At 32.8% G+C, this 25,977-nt stretch overlaps 2 protein-coding genes and 1 long non-coding RNA gene across 3 annotated transcripts in view; 2 read left to right on the top strand and 1 right to left on the bottom strand.

Moving 5' to 3' along the window:
* LOC114328023 (stress-activated map kinase-interacting protein 1) overlaps nucleotides 1-25,977 on the bottom strand; it is a 162,351-nt gene that overhangs the window by 75,451 nt on the left and 60,923 nt on the right. The gene's annotated exons all lie outside the window — the stretch shown is intronic.
* Nucleotides 4,364-13,829, top strand: LOC114328019 (zinc finger protein OZF-like). Its single transcript, XM_028276760.2, has 2 exons — nucleotides 4,364-4,808; nucleotides 12,464-13,829. The coding sequence occupies exons 1-2, from the start codon at nucleotides 4,568-4,570 to the stop codon at nucleotides 13,756-13,758; spliced, it is 1,536 nt and encodes a 511-aa protein (XP_028132561.1). The 5' UTR covers nucleotides 4,364-4,567; the 3' UTR covers nucleotides 13,759-13,829.
* On the top strand, nucleotides 21,067-24,123 carry LOC126888465 (uncharacterized). The gene is made up of 3 exons (XR_007699588.1): nucleotides 21,067-22,796; nucleotides 22,986-23,288; nucleotides 23,678-24,123. It is a non-coding gene; the product is annotated as an uncharacterized LOC126888465 (long non-coding RNA).

Below are 25,977 nucleotides of genomic sequence, written 5' to 3'. Positions count from 1 at the left end.
GTTTAACAACTTCATATCAAGAACTGCCAGACTAGCCAATCAATATGATAACATAGATTTCTTTACAACCTTCGACTCATTCCTTCGTCAGGTTTTGTGTACTCTTGGCTTGAATAATACATATAACTTTTTGTATTGCATTGTATAATAATACAGATTAACTTTTTGTATTGTAACCACAAATATAAGTAGATACTGTTTTGAATTTATAGTATAACAAATTGTAACTGGGCTTGCCCGTTGATAAAAAAGAATGTATGTGTACTTTGTACGTACGTAAGAAGTTATACTTCTATTATATGTTTTCAACGAAATAAATATACTTTAAACAGTTTATTTGTATTTTATTTATATATTAAACTAATTTTAATACTTACCACTTTCAAAATATTTTTATTAAAACATTACCAAAAATAAAAAAAATTAATAGGAATCGTCCGGATTTGATCCCGGGACCGCCCGATCTGTAGTCGAATGCTCTACCAATGACCCATAATCGCTCTATTTACATGATTTCTCGGACATAATGACAAATCACGGTGACAAATAGATCAAGTGTATGATAAATATAAAAATGTTTTAATAATACTTATTATCTTACTTCCGGGGAAGATAAATCCAAAGACACAGAAATTATAATAAATATATTTACTAAAAACACTAATATTTTCTTTTCACGCCTTATTTGCGCTGATACATACATAACTTTGAATAACTCTGAGTTATAACTTCAATAAAATAAAAATAAAAACATGGGAACTGTCCCTTTGATGAATAACTTTCTACTAACTCCATTAATGAATGAACTATGTTGGAAAATAAAAAAATAACATGCAATAAAGGACATCGCACACATCTTATGGAAAATATAATGTCACTCAAATTCAATAAAATTTATAGGAATAGATTCGTTTTAAATTAACGATCAAATCTTATCATTGCGCCAACTCTTAATTATGATTAATTACGGCGCAAATTGCAATTAAAGTTTATCGAAATCACATTTTTCGAGTCAGTAAAAGTGTCAGTTACAATCACTATTGCTCTGGATGCTATTCAAAAGAGCTTAAACCCCGCTGGGCCTAAGCGGATTAGTGAAACTAATCCGCTGATTTATGGAGTACCGACAATTTGGGTATTTTAAAATATTTTTTCTCTCTCTAACTTATGTAAGTACCCATTTGATTTCAGATTTATTTATATCAATTTCTGCTCTTATTATTGAAAATATAGAGTTGGCGCAATGATAAGATTTGACCGTTAATTTAAAACGAATCTATTCGTATAAATTTTATTGAATTTGAGTGACATTATATTTTTCATAAGATGTGTGCGATTTAACCCTCCAGCAGACGGTTGAGGCCTGTCAGGCTCTACTACTACAGGGCCAGAGCCCATAAAACTACTTAGCCACACCATGAAAATATGGGAAAGAAGTAATTGATAGACGGATACGTGAAGAAACCGAAATTAGCGATAATCAATTTGGTTTTATACAGGCAGATCAACCACAGATGCAATTTTCATTAGGTATAAGGTAGTTGATGGGAAAATACAGGAATAAAGAAACAAACGCTCGTATGGTAGTCATTGATTGTGAGAAAGCGTATAAGAGATTTCGTGGTGGGCATTAGTGGCGCACCCAGGGGGGTTTAATCCCTTCAAGGGCATATAAAAAATATATAAAGAATAGTAGGAAAATTTAACTTGTCTCACAAACAGTACAAAAAAATTTTGGGTGTCTAAGCCAACCACCCCACCCGGAGGAAAATTCTAGGTGCGCCACTGGTGGGCACTAAATAAGATAGGAATCTCCAATGAATATATGTAAAGATTGTGAGAGATACGTACTTATAAGGGAGTAACAACTAGTGCTCGAGAGACTGATAAATTTATTCTTAAGTGCTTAAGTGCTTAGTCCTTATAATTTATTCTTATTAGTTTTAGATCAGACAACAGCGAAACTACAGAAAACTTTAATCTAATTTTTTTGGGATTGAGGAAAATAAAAGTAAATCACATCACTATTTCTCCATGTATTTTTACAGTGAACAACACAACAAATAGCGTGATATGTCATTTTTTTTAAATATCTCATTTTTTAAACATATACTAAATCGTCCTTACAAGCATTTCAACCAACCGTCAGCATGAGCAGGTCGGTCGATTTTGCTTTTACAGTTTATTGTTATATAACGCTCGGAGCGAATAACGATAATTTCCAACTCCACTAGTTTCATCTCTTTTTGTTTCGAAATGTATTATGTTTTCCATCTTTTCAGCTATTTTGCCGGTTATTAGCGTGCTCATCACTGTAAAATTATTACTTCGTGTAATTATAAATTATTTTTATCACGCTTTATTACTTCGCATTCCACACTTCAATACACAACAGAAATGTTAATTATTAAATTAACATATGTTAAATTAAATTAATTATGTTATTAAATTAATCCTTGTACAAAATAAAATTGCAAAGAAACACAACTAAAATGATCTAAAACACTGTTATTTATAGTATCATGCATCAAGCTAGTGACTATTTAGCGTGGGCAGTGACTGTATAATATTTTGATACACGCTATTTTGATATGTTTAGTGTTTGTTTGATAGAAAAAGATTTGTTATGACTAGGGCTTCCAATCCCGCAGCCTGAATTCAATCTCGGTATTTGCGGGACTACGAATTTTCAATCCCGCGGGATCTCGGTATTTGCGGGATCCCGCATATTGAAAATAGTCATATTTGTATAAGGCAAATAAAACAATAAATTAATCAACTAACTCCACATTTATTTAAGTATTACTATTAGTAAGAGATCAAAACTGTTTTTTCTTCACAAAAACAGTAACAAATACTGAAAAAAAAATCTACTTATCTTCTTCAAAAAATACACCAACAAAATTTTAAAAATCAACCAAAAAACCCATTTTCAACTGAAAATTAATATAATTTACTAATTTAGTTGCTATACTTAGCTATAAGTTACTATTATTTAGCTAAAGCTTTGAATTGAAAATGTTTGCAAAGGAAACACAACCGATGCATGGTATGAATAAAAACGGAGTATAAACTTCGAGTACGTTCTTATGAGTATGAGCATAAAGTATAAGTTTATACTACACTTCATCTGAATAAAAATATGTTGATGGGATGAGTTTCTACTCACCGTACATAAGAGTAAATACTACGGCGTGGAGTATGTACTCCAAAATTTGGAGTATAAACTACATTCCCATTTTTATTCATACGAGCCAATATCTAAATCTAAACTGTCATCTGCCAAACTCCTGCGTATTTTAGACGCAATTTAGCCAGCGACTCGAGATGGCGACGGGCAAAGTAAATACATTACATGCTGACGATATAGTTAACTATAACTCCTGTTGCAATGTAAGATCAAGATCGAAACCCGATGATGGAACCTCTACATTGTTTATCACGTGTTTCTTACTTGATCAGCCATCTTCGTCATCATTGCTCTCAGATGAATTTAAAAGGCTGAAGTTCATTCCCGTTACAAAATCATTCATTTCTTTTCGAAGTAAACTTTTCGGTGGGAGCTGAAAAGTTTCATCGTCACACGACTCTTGGTAACTACGAGGCTTTTGGAGATTAATGAGTAGTGTCGTCACATTTCTACGTCGTTGTAAAATAAAGCGCAAAGACAAAGCTAATTCTGAAGCTAACCCTGAATAATTTTTTCCAGTTTTTTAATAATTTTGAGCGTAGCTAGCAGAAATGTACGCTTTTTTCAGTCCCGCAAATCCCGCGGATCCCGCGCCTGTAATCCCGCATCACGCGGGATTGGAAAATGACGCGGGATCTCGCAATACCGAGATCTCGGTATTGCGGGATTGGAAGCCCTAGTTATGACCTTTAATTCTACCTAACTTTTTTATTTGCGTACACGTTAGCGTATACGTAGACACAACGTGTTTGGAAAAATTTTGACGTTTTGACGTCACACTATATGGACCATGATAGTGTGACGTCAAAACGTCAAAATTTTTCCAAACACGTTGTGGCTAGGGTATACGCTACCGTGTACGCAAATAAAAAAGTTGGTAGAATTAAACGTCATAACAAATATTTTTCTATCAAACAAACACTAAACATATCAAAATAGTGTGTATCAAAATATACAGTCACTGCCCACGCTAAATAGTCACTAGCTTGATGAAGTTTAACTTTTTTATTTGCGTACATTTTAGCGTGTACCTAGACATAACGTGTTTGGAAAACTTTTTTTGACGTTTTGACGTCACGACTATCAGCTCTTGAGATGGGAATTGTAAGTTGCCAACATTTGGCGTAACCCACGATTTTAAAATTGTCAGAGATCAGCTGTTTGATGGTCATTGGCACAGTAGGTCATTGGTGGGGTTTGTTTGTTGTGGTTCATCATGGTGGTTCATAGATAAGTTCAATAAGTTGTGTTGTTGTGCTTGTGCATAAGTTGTGGTTTATGTTGTTATGTTACATGGACTTACGGTTCTTTCGTTTGGCTCTTTTCTTTATAATATAATTAATTAAATTAATGCCTAGCCACGCCTAACTTAACAAAATGAGCACGCATCCACAAACTGATCAGCTTCAAGACATAGAGATTGCTATCAAAACAGAATATAATGAAGATTTAAATGTTCTGGATTTTGTTAAAACAGAGTTTAAGCAAGAGATATGTGAAGATGTACAGGCGACCAGCACAAATAATTTTTTGGACCATCAATTATATTCAGAAGTCGATATTAAAGACCTGAAATGTGAAGAAAAACAAAATGATCATTTGGTTTTTGTTAAAAATGGTATGTATCCTGTGCCTTCAAAGAAACATTATCTTGGGTACTACTTTTCTGATCCTTTATCTCTATTTTGATCAATTTGTTTTTTGAATTAGGTATATAGTGGTCTACAACTTAAAGTGCATGCTTGGGATGAGGAACTATAACTTTTTCAAGAGCAATGTTAAAAAAGTAACTCACCAATATATCTCCTCACTCAGTCCTCTGTTTTTGCTGAATTAAGATTAGTATTAAGAATATGCATTGTCACTATATTTCAGATAGGATAAACCTTTGAATCGAATTCATTTCATTGTGAGTAATTTAGCGGATAATCATTTCCTGGCCAGAAAACAAAGAAGCTAACATTTTCTTAAGGTTCCATCTTCTATTGAAGGCTGTATATCAACATGGTAATATGGTAAATAATACGGTGTAAAGCGTAAGTCACTAACTTTCTAATATCCTAATCAGCTTAAGGCAGAATACTGGTAGTTCTGTTAGGACATTGGGCAGTCACACTCAATTTCTTATATGGTCATCAGCTTGTGACAGAGTCGATACAGGGATACGGGTAGTTCGGTGATGACACATGGTCACAGTGATAGATCAGTAATGTATTTATTTTAGTATGTTTTAGGTGGTTGAAGGTAAAAGTAGTAGTAGTAGTAATTAAGTAGTAAAAAAGTAGTAGTTGCATATTTAATAAATCTTTATATTCGTAAATACGTGCTTAATTATTTAAGTAGAAGATAGTTACTTAAATAGACTACATATATGACTGAAGTATTCAAGCTTCTGCCAATTCTGCCTCTTGCTTGTGTAATTTCTTCCCCCTCATTAACCCTATCAAGGACTTCAATATTGTTAACCTGGGAGTAGTTGCGCTCACTTCTGTAACGTGAATAGTCGCGTGTTAGATTCTATCTCACAATACGAATTTAAATACGAGTTTACAACAAATTTTTATTTTATAGTATTTTTATTTACTTGTTATGTTAGAAATATTATTTCTAACAATTAGTCAAGCTAATTGGCTCTCCCCAAAGCCATAAATTCCACAAAAAGAAGAAGAAAAAAGAATGTGTGTGTACTTTGTATGCACGTAAGAAGTTATACTTCTATTATATGATTTAAACGAAATTAATATACTTTTTATTTATATTTTATTTAAATATTAAACTAATTTATACTTACTACTTCTCAAACATTTTTATTAAAACAGGGCCAAAAATTAAAATAATAAAAGAATAAAACACACACAAACACATTAAAAATGCCACAAATGATTTCTGAACATTAATTGTCAGAAATTTTTTTAACTAAATACGTATTTTCTGTAAATAAAATTATATAATAAATATACTTACAATCATAAAATGTATAAAAAAATAAAAGTTTCTATTGGGATTCGAACCAGCTTATCAGCGAGGTTGGTATTGGGGTTCATTCGCCTTAACTGCTTCGCCACGGAGATAATGCGTCATTATGTGCGAAGTTCGACTAACTAAGTAAACGGATTAAACTTTTGACATTTTTGAATTAAATCAAATTATTTTGATTTTAAATTGAAATGATTTAGAATTGAAAAAATACAACAAAACATAGAGTAAGAAAACAATATATTAGGTGAATATTGATAGAAATTTTGATGGTAATCAAATTATGTAAATAAAAGTATTACATAGTATGTATAGTATTTTGGTAGGTTCAAATAGGTAGGTACCTACCTATGAAATTTTTTATTAGGATACTGATACATTTAACAATTATTACGTACCTGTTACTTTTAAAAACTATGAAATTTTTTATTAGGATACTGATACATTTAACAATTATTACGTACCTGTTACTTTTAAAAACTATTTAAAAGTCACTACAGTTATAAACTTTTTTGTTTCTGTCCTCACAACAATAAAACTAATATATTATACAACATTTGTTTACCTCCATATTGCACAATTATTTATTATTGACAGATCATTTCAACATCCAATCAGAGCCTGTATAACGACTAATACAATACCATACTGTCGGTGTGCGCATGCGCGCAGATTAATAATAAATTCACCCACAATCTCAATCGCGCCTAAAGAAGTATAACTTCAAAAAATAAAAAAAATTCCTACGCATTACTACACCCTTCCTCGAGGCACTTACGAAATTTTTTCAAAATTGCAAAATTTTTCATCAAGTTATCGCTAAAAAGGATAAAATTTGAGATTCTATCTAACGGCGCTACTACTCGCGGGTTAATTTTGTCTGCCCGTGATATTTGTAGCATTCTTTTATTATAACACCAATACTCAAGCTTTTGAAAGCTTTTCAATTTCTTAATCTCTAATTGTTTTAATGTCCAGGCCTCAGATCCGTAGAGCAAAGTTGTAAAAATGTAGTAGTGCAGCAGCCTTACCCTTAGCAGGCTAACATAGCAGCAAGGAATATAGACGAATATATGCATATGTGTCTATAAATTGTTGATAATAATATGTTAAAATTCTAAATGAATCTGTCACTTAAGGAAGTAAGCACAAAATCTTGGTCCAATGCTATTTAAACGCATTCATTTTTTTCAAATCCTGAGAAAACTACCTAATAAGTATTTTTGAAAAATTTAAAGGCAGAATGAAAGATTACATTATTACTGAGGGAAAAAGTCCCCGAAAGCCTTTATAATGTTTATTTTAAGAAGTTACAGGTGTGAAAAAAAAAAGAGAAAATTGAGTAATTTTTCTCATTGATAACAACATCTTATCCCAAAATCAGTTCGGCTTTTTAACTAATAAATGTACCACTGATGCCTTGTTTTCTGTGCTTCATGAGGTTTACCAAGCACTAAACAATAATCTTTATACTGCCACTGTTTTCTGTGACTATGCCAAAGCTTTTGATTGTGTAAATCACGACATTTTGATTAAAAAACTAAATTTCTATGGGATTAGAGGTATTTCTTTGAATTGGTTCCAATCTTACTTGAATAATAGGAAACAACTAGTTAGAGCAAATGATACTGACTCTAGTCTCAAAAACATTGTATGTGGAATACCACAAGGTTCGGTATTGGGTCCTCTACTGTTCCTTATCTTTATAAATGACATCACTAACTTAAAAATCGATGGAAAAATTTTTCTTTTTGCTGATGATACCAGTATCACTTGGAGCAACTCAACTATTGCATCTCTTCATGCAACTATAACTTCTGATTTGCTTACGATAAAAACCTGGTCTGACTCTAATTTACTCTCTTTTAACGTGGATAAGACAGTAGCATTATCCTATAAAAGTGCTCTTCAACCCCTGCTTGTTAATAACAGCCAGATCTCTACCGTTGATTCTGTAAAATTTCTTGGTATTTTTTTAGACAGCAACCTCAAATGGTCCCTTCATATCCATTTGTTAAGTAAGAAACTCGCCTCAGCCTGCTATGCTATAAGATCTGTCTCGAAAGAACTCAATTTAGCATCTTCTAAACTAACATATGTTTCCTTGTTCGAGTCTCATCTTCGATATGGTCTTCCTTTTTGGGGTTCTAGTACAGCTGCCCAATTAGATGTTATTTTTAAATTACAAAAAAGAGCAATAAGGTACCTGTTTGGCCTCAGAAGAACAACACATTGCAGAAGTTACTTCAAAGATCACGCATTTTAACCCTTACATCTTTATATATTTTAGAAACTGTTTGCTTAATTCGTAAACACATGCATGTCTTTCCAGCAAGGCCTCGTCATGACTACTCCACCAGAAATTCAAATTTTGATGTCTATTTACCGATCCCGTCCTCTGAGTTAGTAAAGAAATCTATATTATATTCCGCAAAAAAACTATACAACCATCTTCCTTTACAACTCAAATCTGCAACAACTTTCCCCAAGTTCCGTAAAATGACAAAAGCTCATCTATCTAAAAGACCATATTATTCAGTAGAAGAGTTTCTTAATGACTAACTAAGAAATTACAGTAATGTACAAGTAACCAAACTTATCTATATTTGGGTGTCACATGCAGCAGCTTAAACTTATTAGTTCCTATGTCTATAAATAGTTTACTTTGTTGTATGTTCACTTTGCAATTTCTATAAATTGTTGCAATATATCGATTTTGTTTTTTTTTTCTTTACTTTATTAACTTATATTTTGTATTTATGTATATTTTTTTTATATTGACGATTTATCAAATTTCAGAAAATTGTATTTGTTATTGTTATTGTTAGATATTATTTATTTATTTTTTCTGACTTTAATTAAGTTTTGTCCATAAAATTTGTATAATTTTCAGTAGTAATAACCCAAGGACATTGATAATTGTTCGAAAAAATTTTATAACAGATTTCGAAAGCTTGTTGCTTGGAAACAGACCGACGCCGTAGGCGGAGGTCTGTTGCCTGTAAGCAACAAGCTTGAGAAAGTTGTTAAAAAATTTTTGAGCATTTATCAATGTTCGAGGGTTATTCGGATAGAAAATTTTTTGCTGGTTATGAAAAAAAAAATACAGAGCAGAAACAATTTATTTAAATGTGCAATTAACAAAGGAACAATTAGAAAAATTTAATGAAGATCCAGACATGTTAGTTTCTATAACTGATGTAATTTTTTACTGTAAACAGTATTCTTTGGTATATTTGATTCGATAATTTCATTAATATTCTCATCAGTATTACAACCAAATCGTGACATTTTGAAATATTGAATATTTGAAATGTCAAAATCGCAATTAAACGAAATGTAGGTATCCATAGCTACATGATTGAGTGAAAACAGCCCATGGGATATGTTTTCAGTATAATGTTGGTTTTATTGGTTGTATTCAATCAGATGACCACAAATTAGTTGATTTCATTGGATTTCTAATTGAGCAAAAAATTTTCAGTGACAATAAAGCATATTTCTATTCTATAAGTATCTCATTCAAAAGAAACTTTTTGTTTATTCTAAGGGACTTTAGGCCCTCGGTAATCTTTCATTCTGCGTTTAAATTTTTCAAAAATATTTATTAGTTTTTCAGGATTTGAAAAAAATTATTGCATTTAAAAGCATTGCCTGAAATTTTGCGCCTATGCTCTTAATAAAATTTGCTACAGCATTAAACCACCCTCAGAAAGGTGGTTTACCCAAGTAAACGATTTATCGTTAGCATCCGGAATATATCCAAGTTTTTCTTTTTTTTTTTAACTTAAATGCAATGAAGCCGGCTAAATTCTCCAATCCATCCCATTCCAGGTCTGTTATATTCGGACTAATAAAATCTTCTTCACTGTCAACTAAACCTTTGTGATCAATTTCTGTATCACCACTAGGCAGGTTTAGTGAGGAAAACATCTCTTCAGTGACAATTTCACAATTAATTGGATTGGTAATAGTAACATTCGCAGCCTCTGATACATCATTTACGTTTGCAGATGCTGAAATAATTTTATCATTTCTACTCAGTATATAGTTTCTTAATCTATACTTAAATTCCATAGCAGTTGGATGATCATGTATAGTATTTTTACTACAAAAACGATATTACGTAGGTCAAAATTTTTGACGTAAGAGAACTGTCAAAACATTAGAATGTGACTTTTCATTATTGCCATGTTTATAATAAGTAACATTCTAATGTTTTGACAGTTCTCTTACGTCAAAAATTTTGACCTACGTAATATCGCTTTTGTAATAAAAATACTATAGACGACCGACTGCTCTTATAATTGAAAATAGTCCTTCTAGAGGGTCCTGATGAAGATTGTAAGATAATATATATTTTATATCAAAGTCCTTTAAGTCAACAAAAAGTTATTTTAAAGATCTTATTGATATTATTATACCTCGCTGAAATGGAAGTAGATTGGAAGATTTAGATCCCATTTTCCTTACAGATAATATTGTCTGCTCCATTTTATTTAAAATTTCATTTTGTTCCCTCAAAGCCAACCCATACGCTTTCATATGATTTCTAGAGTTACTGTGAGGTACTCTGGAGTTAAAAATATCAAACCAATCATTAACAGTTTTGAAGAAGTCAGAGCAATCAAGCCAATTGTTGTTTTTATTTTTATATAAACCTAAAATTCCTAATCTAGAAATGGCTCGAGAAACTGTATGTGAAAATAATTTAGTGGCAAATTTAACCTTTTGGCGTTGAGCACCTTTGACAGTAAAAAAGTCTTTATTTATTTTGTGAGCAATATTTAAATCTAATTTTTCTGTATTATTAACTCTAAAACTGGATTCGAATAGGTAACGCTGAAAACACTTGTCTTACATATGTGCTTGTCTCTAGGAAACACGAAAAAACGACACTTCGAAAAAGTTTTACTTTTTTTATTGTTATTGTTTAAACAACCCGCCACTGCACAATACATGGTAAACAAAAATTAGTCTTCTTTATAAAGTAGGTACAGATAGCCGAGAGAGAGCAACTTGCGTTGGATAAGCAAATTAGGTGATATTAACACAGTAAACTGAACGTTTTCACCACAAAATTTATGTAACTATATAATATAAAAGTTTTTGCTACATAAACGAATAAACAAAAATCTCATTCAATACATTTTGAAGCAACCCCTGAGAGATTACTATTTTATTAACACGAATGAACATGAACGCAAATAAAGAATTCAACTTGTCGCCAGGAAAGTTGTCTCTGGTTTACGTCACAGTGAGCGATAGGGATGCAAGACCATCATGCGCGTTGATTTATCTTCTTGTCATAGTAGCATGTGTTTGGTCTGTACTTTTCTGTGGTGCAGAAGTGTGGACGCTAAAAGTATCAATCATGAACAGAATTGAAGCATTGGAAATGTGGATTCATGGACTGATGCTGAAGATACCTTGGACAGGAAGAAAAACTAATGAAGATGGTCAACAAAGATAGGGAACTGCTAAATACTGTTTAAACCGGAAAATGTCTTATCTGGGACATATAGTGAGGGAAAGTCGATATAAAATATTACAACTGATCCTTAAAGGCAAAATAGAGGACCTTAGAGGTGTAGAAAGAAAACAAGTTTCTTGGTTAAAAAACATTCGTGAATGGACTCAGATATCAAATGCAGGACAATTATTCCATATTGCAGAAGATTGAGAAGCCTTCTCAATGGTGTAAGTAGTCGCTAACACTAAAACCTGTGCCAGGTGACACGAATGGAAGATGTGTTGTATAATATGTTCATTTATTTATATAAATTTTGTAATTTGGATTCCGTTTTCCTTCTATTTTTTCTTGCATTATATTTTGAAGTAATGCATATTTATGCCCTCTCATCAGGTGACCCAAATATTCGAGGTTTCTTCGTTTTATTGTTAACAAAATTTCTGGGTCTTTTTCTATCCTTCGTATTGCTTTGAAGTTGTGACTCTTTCAACCCAGCTTATCTTCAGCATTCGACGGTAGCAACACATCTCGAAACTTTGAATATTTTTTATGTTGTTCTGTTTGAGAGTCCAGGCCTCTACACTGTATAATAGCGTGTTAAATATGTAGCCCCTTAGCATTCTTAATTGTAGAGGGATGCTTATATCGCTGTTGTAGAAGAATTTTCTCATCTTTATGAAGGTGGCCCTTGCAATTTCGATACGTTTTTTTATTTCATTGTTTTGGTCTCCAGTTACGTTTATTAAAGTTCCCAAGTATTTATAACTTCTAATAAGTAAATAGTGTCTACTTTGATTTAATTTGAACATTTATTTTAATTTCAGATCCAAGTTTGGAGAATACATCACCTAATGAACAACAGGATGGTAGCACCTTAAATACAAACACCGTAAAGAGAATTGAAACCCCCCACATTTGCAGTATTTGTTCTAAGGAATTTATAAGCAAAAGAGCTTTTCAACTACATATAAACAGACATAATGGAGAAAAAAATTTCACATGTGATATATGTTCTAAGAAATTTTCCGATAGAAGTGGTCTCAGGAAACACAAAATGAGACACGACGGAGACAAGCCTTACAAGTGTAGCTTCTGTGTAATGTCGTTTATCGAAAGCTATGCTTTAAAGAGTCACATGCGTGTCCACATTGGAGGAAAGTCTTTTAAATGTGACATTTGTTGCAAGAAGTTGTCATGCATGAAGAGCTTAAAGCGACATTACCATTCACGACATGTAGGGAAAATTTTACATCCGAAAATTTTAATTCCAGATCCAAGTTTGGAAACCACATCGCCACAAGCACACCAGGATGATGGCACCTTAAAGACAATTGAAACCACTCACATTTGTGATATGTGTTCTAATGAATTTTTAAGCGAAAAAGCTTTGCAAGCACATAAAAAAAGACAACACTTAGAAAAATCTTTCACTTGTGAGATCTGTTTTAAGACATTTAAAAGAAAAACAGATTTGACTATACATACAATGAGACATACAGGGCAAAAAGATTTTATATGCGATATTTGTTCAAAACAGTTTGTGAGAAACTTAGATTTGCAGTGTCATATGTACGTGCATACTAATGAAAAACCGTTTGAATGTGATGTTTGTTCTAAGAAATTTTCCGAAAGAACCAATCTCAAGAGACACAAAATGAGGCATACTGGACAAAAACCCTTTGAATGCGAGATTTGCTTCGCTAGGTTTGCAGAAAACTTTGTGCTAAAGAAACATTTGCGAATTCACTCCGGAGACAAGCCTTACAAGTGTAGTCTTTGCTTAATGTCGTTTAATGACAGCTCTGGTTTGAAGAGTCATATGCGTGTACACACTGGAGAAAAGCCTTTTGAATGTGACATTTGTGGCAAGAAATTGTCGGACAGGAAGAGCTTAAGGCATCATACCCTGTTACATACAGAAGAAAGAGCCTTTGAGTGCAATTTGTGTTTGAAGGTATTTTCCAGAAGACAATATTTAACATCTCATATGCGCGTTCATACCGCGGAAAAACCTTTTGAATGTGACATTTGTTTTGTAAAGTTTTCGGGACTTAAAAGTATGAACAATCATAAGTTGAGTGTTCACTCTGAAAAAACACAACACGAAAATCAGACTTAAAGTCGATAAAACGAGGAAAGAACCTATTCCTTTAAGGTTTTTTTTTCTTTAATAAAGTTTCAAGAACTCTATGCTTTAATAATTTGACTAATTCACCAACTCTGAATATTTGCACAGATTCCTACATTAACAGAGAACTAATATAATCAGGGCTGATTTAAATAGATGTTTCTTAGCATGGGCATCATTTGGTCGACTGCAACCAGTATTTAAATCAAACTTACCAAATACTTTAAAAGGCAAAAACGTTCGATCAGTACGTGTTGCTAGTTCGGACATACTGAACTGGAATTTGGGCTTTTAACAACAGCATAGTCCCACAAACTTCAAGTGACTCAGATAGCTATGGAACAGAGAATACTCAACATAAGCTCAGTTGTTGGAAGTCCAATGAAGTGATAAGAAGACGATCAAAAATATCAGATGTGATCCAGAAGATTGCCGTGTTAAATGGATTTGGGCAGGACAGATAGGAAGAATGGAAGACAACCGTTGGACAAAGAGAATTCTCGAATGGCGACCAAAGGCAAGCAAAAGAAGTGGAGGCAGACCTCAAACAAGATGGACTGATGACATCAAGCGAATGGCTGGCCACATAATATGTATGTAAAAACAGCAAACAGAAATGAATGGACACACCTAAGGGAGGCTTACATTCATCGATGGATGGAATAGCTGTTGATGATGATGATGAGTATAATCATGTACGTATAAGGAAAAATTATTGGCAAAATACTCACAACGTGAATACAAAGGTAGAAAGCAAACGTAAATGCGTATATCTGACTCTTTGGTCGTCATCAGTACGGTGTAGCCGTAAGTTATATGGTAAGTTATAGTCTAAGAACCGAATCTAGATCGAACTTCACTCATCTGTTTACCAGATGAAACATTTTTTTTATTAAATTTCATACTTAGGCAAATATAACTTGCATGGTTGTAGTTTTGACTATTTTTGACTTTTTGGTATCACGCAGAAGTAAAAACAACATTTTCTGCAAAAAAAGGTGAATATTATCGTCAAACAACAAAAAAAGAATGTTTGTGTACTTTGTACGCACGTAAGAAGTTATACTTCTATTATATAATTTCAAAGAAATAAATATAATTAACAATTTGTTTAACTTATTTAAATATTAAACTAACTTTCTTACTTACTACTTTTAAAAATTTTTTATTAAAACGATACCAAAAATAATAATAAAAAAAGAATAAGGATCGTCCGGGATTTGAACCCGGGACCTCTTGATCTCCGGTCACACGCTCTACCACTGAGCTATATACCTTTTGCTTTGACAGATCACAAGATTTCTCATACATACTGACAAATTTAATAGACCAAGTGAAGTATACAAAAATACTTTAAATATACTTAGTATTATTATAAAATATCTTATTCCCGAGGAAGACAAATCCAAAGACACACAAATTATAATAAATAATACATTTACTAAGAACACTAACGGCCGGTTTCACAAAGTAAAGTTAACTTGTGGTTAAGAGATAACCAGAGGTTACCCCAAAATATGCGTTTTAGTTTCAGGTCATCGGCGAAGTATGATTAACTTACAGAATTTTTAACCAGAGATTGGAGTGGGTTACCCTTATGGGTATACCCACAAGGGTAACAATTATGAAACTGAAACGTATATTTTGGGGAATTTTGAGGTTATCTCTTAACCACAAGTTAACTTTACTTTGTGAAACCGGCCGTAATATATCCTTTTATATGATATAATATGACTTATTTGCGCTGACAGCGCTGATACATACATTTGAAAGATTAGCAACGAAATACATACCTACTATGTCTGTGTGCGCATGCGCCCGGCATTATAAAATTTCACTCGATCGTAAAGTATAACTTCAAAAATGAGTATAAAACAAAAAATATCTTGGCAGCGTTACCTCACGAAATGACTAAGAAAATATATACAAAATTTCAGGTGAATCAGTCAAGTATTTTTTGAGTTACAATGTCCCTCCCTCTCCTATGGCGCTACAGCCAAAGTCGGGTCATGGCCTCCCCCAGCATCCGACTCCAAGTAGCTTTCTCTGTCTCTGGCTGCTCTCCTTCAGTTGTCCACCCTCAATATCTCTTTAGCATCGGCTCTCACTTCGTCTATCCACCTCCTCCTTGGTCTTCCTGCTGGCCGACGTCCCACCATAGTTCCGCTAAGCGTTCTACTACGTGTTCTGTCGTTATCCCTTCTTGGAAGGGAGTTATGTACAATGTCCACCGCCTTTGAAAAAGCATTTTGGGAAAAACGCTTTTAAAGTAGGTATTGTCAACTTATATTTTCAATTTATTTTTTGTCTGTCAAATCATAAAGTGTTTCACACCGGAATGTGTTTTTGAATCGAGGAGTAATTCACAAAAGAGCATGGGAACAGCTGTTGGCCGTTTCTCATTACGCTAAAGCGCGCTGGCGCGAACCTGCTGCAAAGCGAGTCGAAGGTAGGGATACTCAACATGCTGTATATCCGGTAATTTTGCTTCCGAGTATTCATGAAGTTATGTACTTTCATTTAAAATAATAAAAACAATCGAAAATTCCAAAATTTTCAAACCTAATCATCTCCCCCTTAACCACTTCATTTCTCATACAGGACTTTGGTGTAGACCAGGCATCGACGGAGTTACAGTAGGATCTGGGGACCTAATAATATTTATGTAGTTTTCAATCCTAATAGCAATATTAATAATATTTAAAAATATTAAAATATTACTAAAAGATTTTTAAATTGAAAACTTATTGGTCCATTTTCTTGGTAACACCTCCAAGGCTTCTAAGATTTGCAAGCCAGATGGATGCTGAAGCGAAGAAGGCAAGAGGGAATTCAAAAACTTGAAATTCGCTACCCCGTCTGTTCAGCTGATAAATTCCAACAGAAAATGGACCTAGTTACTCAAAGAAGTAACGACCAATATAAAAATAAAATAAAAATTCCATTTTTATTCAGTTGCAATGCGAAGGCAAAACAATCTTCTTTTCAATTAGAATACGGAGCGCAGGCCAGCCCTCTGAATTTTTGAATTCCCTCTTGTCTTCTTCGCTTCAGCATCCATCTGGCTTGAAAATTTTAGAAGCCTTGGAGGTGTTACCAAGAAAATGGACCAATAAGTTTTCAATTTAAAAATCTTTTAGTAATATTTTAATATTTTTAAATATTATTAATATTGCTATTAGGATTGAAAACTACTTCATCTTTCAATTGCCAGATGACGCTAGTCACCTAGTCCATTTACGTCAGTTGCGGTGTGGGGGATAAACTCTCGGTGTTGGTCAATTGGAGTATGGAGTAGCAGGCCTACGTTTTCTCCGATGAGACTCCAACAAGAGTCGAAAATCGTCGATTCAGAGGGCTGGACTGCGCTCCGTATTCTAATTGAAAAATAAGATTGTTTTGCCTTCGCATTTCAACTGAATAAAAATGGAATTTTTATTTTATTTTTAATATTTATGTTCTGAAGTTATTTTCATGTGGCATTTTATAATTAACTATTTTGATTGTGAAATAAGCCACAATTAAATTGAAAAAAATAATTTTATTAGATAACGTTTCGACGTCCAAATCGGATGCCGTTGTCAAAATACAAAATATTACTAAATTAAACACAAATGTTGGAAAAATTAAATTAAATTAATCATTTTTGTTTACATACATACATACATAATCGGTTGCCTCTTTTACCATATTAGGTGTCGAGGATTCCTCCTTTATATAATACTCTCTGCAAATTTACGCCACTTCTTCCTATCTGCTGCTAAAACTTTTGCTTCTTGCCACGATGTTCCTCTTTTCTTGAGTATTTCGTTTACACTAGTGTTCCAGCTTTTCCTTGGTCTGCCCCTCCTGCTTTTACCCACTGCTTTGGCCTCCCATGCCATTTTCACTTGTCTCTCACCACTCATTCTTATCATGTGTCCAGCCCATTTTAACTTCTTTTCTTCAACTTTTTCGTTGAGCGATTTTACCTGTAATTCATGTCTTATATCTTCGTTTCTTCTTTTGTCTAATCTTCTTGCTCCCACCACTTTTCTTAAGTATCTCATTTCTGTAGCTTGTAATCTTTTTCTTTGTCTGTCATTAAGTACCCAGTTTTCTGCCCCATATATTGTAATTGGCATATATACAGTTTTATATACTGTCATTTTGGTTTTCCTCGATATTTCTTTTTTGTTTAGGAAATTTTTATACAGTGAATAATAAGTTCTCGTAGCCAATTTTATTCTGTTTCCAATTTCATCTTCTTGTGTACCTTTGTTGTTTAACATTATTCCCAAATACTTAAAGAGGTCTACTTGCTCGATTTTTTGCCCTTCGATTTCAATATTTACAGTTGCTTCTTTGTTGGCTATTGTCATTACTTGTTTCTATCTGCTTTATTTTCAGTCCTGTAACATTTTGAAAAAATGAATTTTTTTTGCGAAAGCTGGATTGCAAAATTTATTTGAAAAATCTATTAAACCGATCTCAATGAAATTTACATTATTGTTTTACTGTATCATAAAGTTTTTCTGGGTGAAATATGAAGGTCCTAAGTGTAGCATAAATGGTTGAAAAACGTAAAATGCGAATACTTGTTTTTGTATGGTTTTTTCGCAAATATTACTATTTTGCAACAAGGGTGACTGTTTTTTAAATTTTTAACCAATTCTATATTGTAGGAAATTTAATTACGCAACTTTTATGTCAGTACAACTTTTCTCGGAAATGAATACTTTTAAAGTTATAATCAAAAAACGAAGAAAAAATCGAATTTTTCCATAATTTTTTGACATTTTGATTATTTAAACAATGTTCCGGACCTTTTTGAGAGGGAGGATAACTCAAATATTATTATTTGAGTTATTTTCAAGCAATTTCTGCAAAAAAATTTGAGTCACCTCTCAACGTCCAAATGTACTAATCTTTTTACAGATGCGCCCTGGTCTATAATATATTAGATCTAAACCCAGCAGTGAATGAGGAATTAAAATTACTCATACATAAATGAAGAAGGAAAATAAGATAAAAGAAATCAAAATTAAAAATATGTATAAGAGATACCAGACTATGAGTGCAGGTAGCTACTGTAGCAGTACCTTACGACAAGGGAGATATACTCAGAAATATGAGATATAAAAATAGGCTGAATATCCTGTAAGAATACAGACAAAATAATCCAAGTTCAATGAATAAAGGCAAGAATCAACAAGCATAAAAATGTCAAGAAGCAAAAGATGCATACGCACAAAGAAAAAAAAGTAATATATTCCAAAAAAAAACGAGACCAAAAGAGAATTCTAGAAAACTTTAATTGTACAAATAAATAAATGTAAGGTTGTCCAAAGCATTTACATATTTTCCTTAACGTAGGGGAGAGCGAGATAAAGTGGTCCTTGTAACTTGTAATATTTTTTTTTATACTAAAATGGTATAATTCTTTTGAACAGAAAAACTAATACCACATTTCTATTTACAAAAAATCGAAAATTTACATTTTCTGCTTTTCAGTTAAACCCGCACACAATACATGACGCTGTTTATTCCACAAAATGCACTTAATCAAAACATCAGTCACCAGTATCGTCTTCATCATGATAAAGACTCTTATTTTCTTTGTTTTCTTCTAAACACCTTCAGGCACTTAGACCTCCTGCGACGGGTCCATTGTATCACCCCTATCTTACGGACCAGATCCATAAGAACCTGGTCTTCGGCGTTTCTGTGGCTCAGGCTGCATGGGACTCCCATGTCTGTCAGGATCAGCAGGGTCTGCAAATCTGAGCTCCTCCTGTCGATGCTACCCCGAACGTCTAACCCCCAGAAACCTTATAGTCTGGGCAGATTATCGAAGAATGGGCCATTTTTGGGAAAAGTTATTTACCAGCAATTTTATTGCTGGAATCGAATCTTATGATTGTATATATGTATATGTTACAGTTCAAGTTGATTATCCAGTTGGAGTTGACTTTTCCTAGTTCGAGTCAACTCAAACGGCTGGTTTAAGTAAAAGTTGATTATAAATATAAAATGAAGATTTTTATTCAACATTTACTAGTAAAAGTAGACTCCAACTAGTTAAAGTATACTCTTCCCAATGCCATTTAGTAAAAGTTGATTCACACAAACAACCGATTCTAGAAATTAAATGTTACTATATATTCTGTTCAAATCGTGATATTTATAGTCCAGGCTGTATCGTCGCACCCATTAGGTAAATTATTCCAGTTCGATTCTTTTGCACAAACTTACTCAAAAAGAGGTCCTTATAACGAATCCACAGGGTGTCAGGTGGTAGGGTGGTGCCGTAATCGAAAAATTGTTTAAACAATTTTTTTTAAACAAATTCACAAAAAAATTCACTTCGGACATTTTTTTTCATTAATTTGGGTCATTCGGAGCAAAAGAGGTATTTTGTGATTTTTCTGTAAAATGTGACGTTTCCTGTAAAACGGCTGTCAATGTGAGTGCGACTGAGACGCACCATTGGACGGTCGGAATGGAGGATCTTACTCGCACTCACATTGACGGCCGCCTCAATACGCTTTTAGCGCTCATTGTTGATAATTAAAAATAACAGCTTAGTAATAAAATAATGACAAAAATTTCTTCAGGATCTTGTAGGGGGGCCTTTAAGCTTTGATTAGGTGACTTTCTGATTTTCATAATAATTGTTTTTAATCGAGTTATTAAGCCTTAAAAATGGTCATTTCGCATTTTTCAAATTTTAAATCGCGTATAACTCGAAAACTATCAATTTTAGAGGAAAATCACAAGAGACATTTTTTGCTCCAAATGACCAAAATAATCTAAAAAAATTTGTCCGGAGTGAAATACTTAGTTATTTATAAAACAGTTCGTAAAGTATGCTTTTTGCGCACGCACGCGATGTTTAGAGCACGAGCGGGCCGAGTGCTATACATCGCCTAAGTGCGCAAAAAGTACTTCACGCACAGTTTCATACAATATTTTATCTACCAAAAAACAAATAAAAAAACTGCAACTCTTCGTCACTGGAATACATTCCTATTTTACAATTTTTTAGAACTTTGATATTTAAAAATGCAAACTTCTGTCAAACCACAAAACTGTCAAAACTTTTTTTGTAATTTATTGCTCACATGTCATCACCATGACAAGGCGAAAGTTAAGGATATTTGATTATATGAAAGTGTACTGAAAAACAGTGCGAAAAAGTAAATCCCATTTAAAATACATTATTACTTCAGGCACACTTTAAACCCTTCATGTACTGCTATCTATATTTACAATTTTCACACAATAAAAAATTATACATAATATGAGGTAGAGTAGATAAGAATTATTTTTGTGAATTTGGTTAACAAAAATTGGTTCAACAATTTTTCGACCGCGGTACCGCCTGACACCTGTGTATTTGTTATAAGAATGTATTTGTTTGAGTAAGTTTGTGCAAAAAAATCGAATCAGAATAATTTACCTAAACGGGGGCGACGTTACAGCCTGGAGTAATAAGTAGTTGAAACGGTCAAAACAAAGAGACGCACACTCATCAAAAATGCACGTAAGATTATACTCCTATAAATTGTATAATCTACTTTTACTAACAAAAGTTAGGAAGAGTCAACTTCAACTAGTAAAAGTTGATTTAAATTTTTCAAATCAGCTTTTACTGCTCGTTTCAGTTGGAGTTGACTCGAACTAGGAAAAGTCAATTCTAACTGAGAATCAACTTGAACTGTAACATATATATTAATCATATAGGTATGCAAAGTCCGCAGATAGTGTGCTACTTTTTTTATAAACAAAATGGCGCCTGAAAATCGTGTTTTTTTCAATTTTTGCTCTATAACTCCAAATATTTTAACTTTACACCAAAAACATCAAAATAAAAATTAACCGTAATTAAATTCTGAATAGAGACATGTTTTCCCGATTTACTTTGACGAAACTTTCCCCGGAAAATGCGGGTTTTTCCAACAAAATCTTTAATTTTCAACTAAAACTTTAGATGAGTAATTGTTTATCAATAATTAAATAACTTGGTAATATAAAAGCTGATGAGCCCCGTCTTGCCAGGGCGTCAGCCCGTTCATTGGCTTCCACACCTGTGTGTCCCGGTACCCATACCAACTTAACCCTGTTAGCCAAAGCAACATCATCCAGTTCTCTTTTGCACTTAAGAACCAGCTTAGAGCAGATCTTGGGCGCTTCCAAAGCCCTTAGCGCTGTCTGGCTGTCAGAGCAGATAGAGATGGTCCTTCCTGAGCAAGCCCTCTCTGTAATCTCTTAAGCAATGATGGGCTTTAATAAGTACCTACAGAAAAAGATGTAGAGGATTGCACGACAGAAAAATCCAGGTACCCGAAGGGGATGTAGTCCAAATAGAAGATGGTACAGCGAAACATCAATGAAGAAATAGTATATCTTAAGTGAATGCATTATAAATATTATTAGGGCAATAAACGTTTTTTCTTCTTTTGTACAGACATGACTGTCTGTTCCTTCAATGTGCCTGTAGTAAGTTGTCGTTCCATCGTTTTCGTGGTCTTCCCACTGATCGTCTTCCTATTGGGGAACCGTCTCTCGCCGTCCTTACTACTCTATTATTTGTTGTCATTCGGCTTATGTGGTCATTCCATTGTATTCTTCTTTTTCTCACCCAGTTATTAATGTTGTCGGCCTTGCACCTCCGTCGTATATCTGTACTTTTAGCTCTGTCCCATAGCGTCTTACCATCCATTTTTCGGAGGGTTTTCATCTCCGCTGTTTCGAGCAATCTTTTTGTCCTCTCTGTGGGGAGAGATTAAATGTCCAGCAAACGACGGCAATGTTGCCAGATTCCTTTTAGCGGGAATTTTAAAATTTTATAGCAGTTTGGTTTTAAATTTGACAGTCCTGTTTTCTCAAGTCAAAAATCTTAACCTTACTTTTACAAGTGATTAGGATTATTATTTTATTTACATGTAAATTGAAACAATAAATATTGTGCTGTGTCATAATTTCAAACTCATTATGTTGCAGTATTTTCCAGTTGATAAAATTGCAATTCAAAAACTTTTAGGCAGGTACCTGTAACTTCCACATTATTATTTATTTTTTAAGTATTAAGGTTGATGTTGATATCAAAAATTTAGATTTCAAAGATAGTTTTATGTAGGTAGATACTAATAGAGTAATACTAGATAATAGATTAGATACAAAGTAAGCTGTAAGTAGTATAACTGCCCATGTAATCACCTGTTATGTTTTTTTAGATTTGCACTGTAAAGATGGCACAGAAAGAGAACAAGAGTACAAGAACATGAAACATCTTATTATGAATGTATATGTATGTGATCCTCAAAAAATTATTTTACAAAACAAGATAGAGAAAGAGCTTTAAAATCCCAAGGATCCTGCAAAATGGTTATTTGGTGTACTAGTTGAATAATAATATCTAAAAATATTCAAACTATTTTAAAACACATTATGGGCATGAGGATGATATAGAGCACTTACATAAATACCAAAATCAGATAAATATCTTCAAAGTTTATTTTGAGACTTTCTTCAACAATGTAAGTAAAATATTTGCATTTGCATTTGAAAAATTTTTATAACATGAGTTACTTCAGTTTTCGCTTTAGAATAAGTGTATCGGCAGCTATTAAACAGCGATTACAGCTGGGAAAGTTTCCGGAAGGCTTCCAGAAGGCTTTCCCAGCTCTAAAAGCTGTTTAATAGGTGCTGATACACTTATTCTAAAGCGAAAACCGATGTAACTCATTTTATACAAATTTTTCAGTTATGAGTTCCTGCCTTTCCGCCGTCGATATACACAATATAATTTAAAACAAGAATGTTACCACTAAACCACTTTTTAAATATTACTTATGAATATTTACTACAGTTTACAATTTCAAATAGTGTGTTTGATTTTCCTATACCTATATTTTACTTTTTTTAGTAAACTTCAGACTGTTCAGGATAGCATAATAGCATAGGAGGCGAAATAAAAAGAATTGATTTACTTACAAGAAAAGATATCACAAACATTAAACTCTATTATGGCATTGATTTGAAAGATGGGTATATGTACAATGATGATGCAACCAGTGTTTATTTTTGGGTTGAATGCTTACAGACTCATGTCCAATATTATTTTACAAACAACAGGGCATACTAATGGATATTCATTCTGAATTTAACATTTATGATTTTTGTCTTATTTTCCTTAATACTGTGCCAAAAGGAAATGTTAATTAAGTTTGGTAAATCCTTTATCGCAATCGATGGAACTCATGGGCTCAATTCCTATGACTTTGAACTTATGACAGTATTAGTAAAAGATGAATTTGGGAATGGATTTTGTACTGCTTTCTTATTTTCAAATAGAAAAGATACCTACTTTAATTCACCACTTTTTTTTAAATACACGTCTGTGTTGGTATTATATGTATAGTCAAATGTTTTCATATCAGGCATAAGCGACACCTTTTACAATGCCTCGTCAAATGTAATGGGTATTACTCCTAATAGACTGTTAAGTGCCTGGCACATAGATAGGGCATGGTAAGTAAATCTTAATAAAATATCTGATTCTGAAAAAAATCCTATTATGTATACAAGATGTATTAATGATGGTTTAGAGTATTAATAGCTTTTTGGGTAGACTTCAAGTGATGCAGATACATACAATTTTAGTAAGTATTTCTAGTAGAACTACTGCAATAACATCCAACAATGGGCCTATTGTTATAGGAAGGGGTTGTGGAATTAATACCAATATGACCATTCAAAATTTTCATAAAATTTTGGATAAAAGGGTATCCATTAGTTGTTATAAGTTAAGTTTAAAACTTGGCACTCATGGAGAGCTATACCATAATATATAATAGGTATATCTCATAATATTACATCTCATATTGTTCACTACAGTAGTAATGAGTGATCCTGCATACACAGAACCATAATAATATATTATAGTTCGTGTATGCAGGCTCACTCATTACAATAGTGAGCAATATGAGATATAACATATTATAGTATAAGTCTCTGTGCATGACCAGATTAACATGTTTGGTGCCCATCTCGAACAAGCTCCACTTGGCTAGTACCACATACTTAAATCATTTATTTAGTTACACAGTACTACTCACATAACTTATGTGTCGTCAGTACCTTCCGTAAAACCGTCGTGATGCTACCCATACGTCATGGCCACTGAATGTGTTAAAGCTTGTTAATGTAGGAGAGTTATACTAAAATATATATCTTATATTATATTGCCTTAAATAGAAAAAATATCTTATTTAAATTGTATCCATGTAAGTTTTCATTTAATGAAATAAACCTTTTAATCAAAAAAGTGTTGTTTACTTGTGTACACCCAGCAATATCCTGATCATGGATATTGCTGTTCATTGTGGTTGCTGTGGATTGTTTCGAGCTTCTGTCATGAGTCACATAATATTAATGTATCTACGTCATACATCTTTGGTTTGTATCATTGGTATATACCAATAACGTATGACATAGATATATTAATATTATGTGACAGAAGCTCGAAACAAATGACTGTGAATGAAATGCCCTATTGAATAGGGCTTTTCATCGATTGTCATTTGTTTCGAGCTTCGGTCAAGTGTCACATAATATTAAAATATCTACGTCATACTTCTTTGGTTTGTATCATTGGCAATATCAATAACATATGACATAGATATATTAATATTAGACAACACATGACAGAAGCTCGAAACAAATGAGTGAAAAGCCCTATATCATGTAAATACAAGTCATAAAGATGTCTTTCTACAGTTAAAATTGCACAGCCTAAAGACATCATTTATGTAACTTTTAAGCCGTCACAAAATGACTGCAATAAGAAAATAGAATTTATTAACTTGCCCTCGCTAAGAATGTTTTTTTCAATTTTTTTTATTTTGCGGCTTTAGCGCTTAGCTATTTAGCCAGATACATGATGAGAATTAATACTATTATAATACATATTAAAACTAATTCAAATTACTAGTAATTTTATTAATATTCTGAATAATTATGTAACCACTTAATACTAAAATAAAAAAGTTTCCATCTATACTATCCCAACACATTTTCACCTTTGAAATCGTAAATTTCCATTCCCATTAAAAAATAATTTGTACTGTATAAGTATATTTCTTTTGAGCTTCATTTTTTTTTTTTCAAAATACTGCAACATGAGTTTTAAATTATGACACAGTACAATACTTGTTTCAATATTTA

The sequence above is a fragment of the Diabrotica virgifera genome, chromosome 1 (genome assembly GCF_917563875.1).
Source record: "Diabrotica virgifera virgifera chromosome 1, PGI_DIABVI_V3a".
Classification (NCBI taxonomy): Eukaryota; Metazoa; Arthropoda; class Insecta; order Coleoptera; family Chrysomelidae; genus Diabrotica; species Diabrotica virgifera.
Note: the sequence above shows the minus strand (reverse complement) of the source record. Positions and strands in the feature narration are given on the sequence as shown.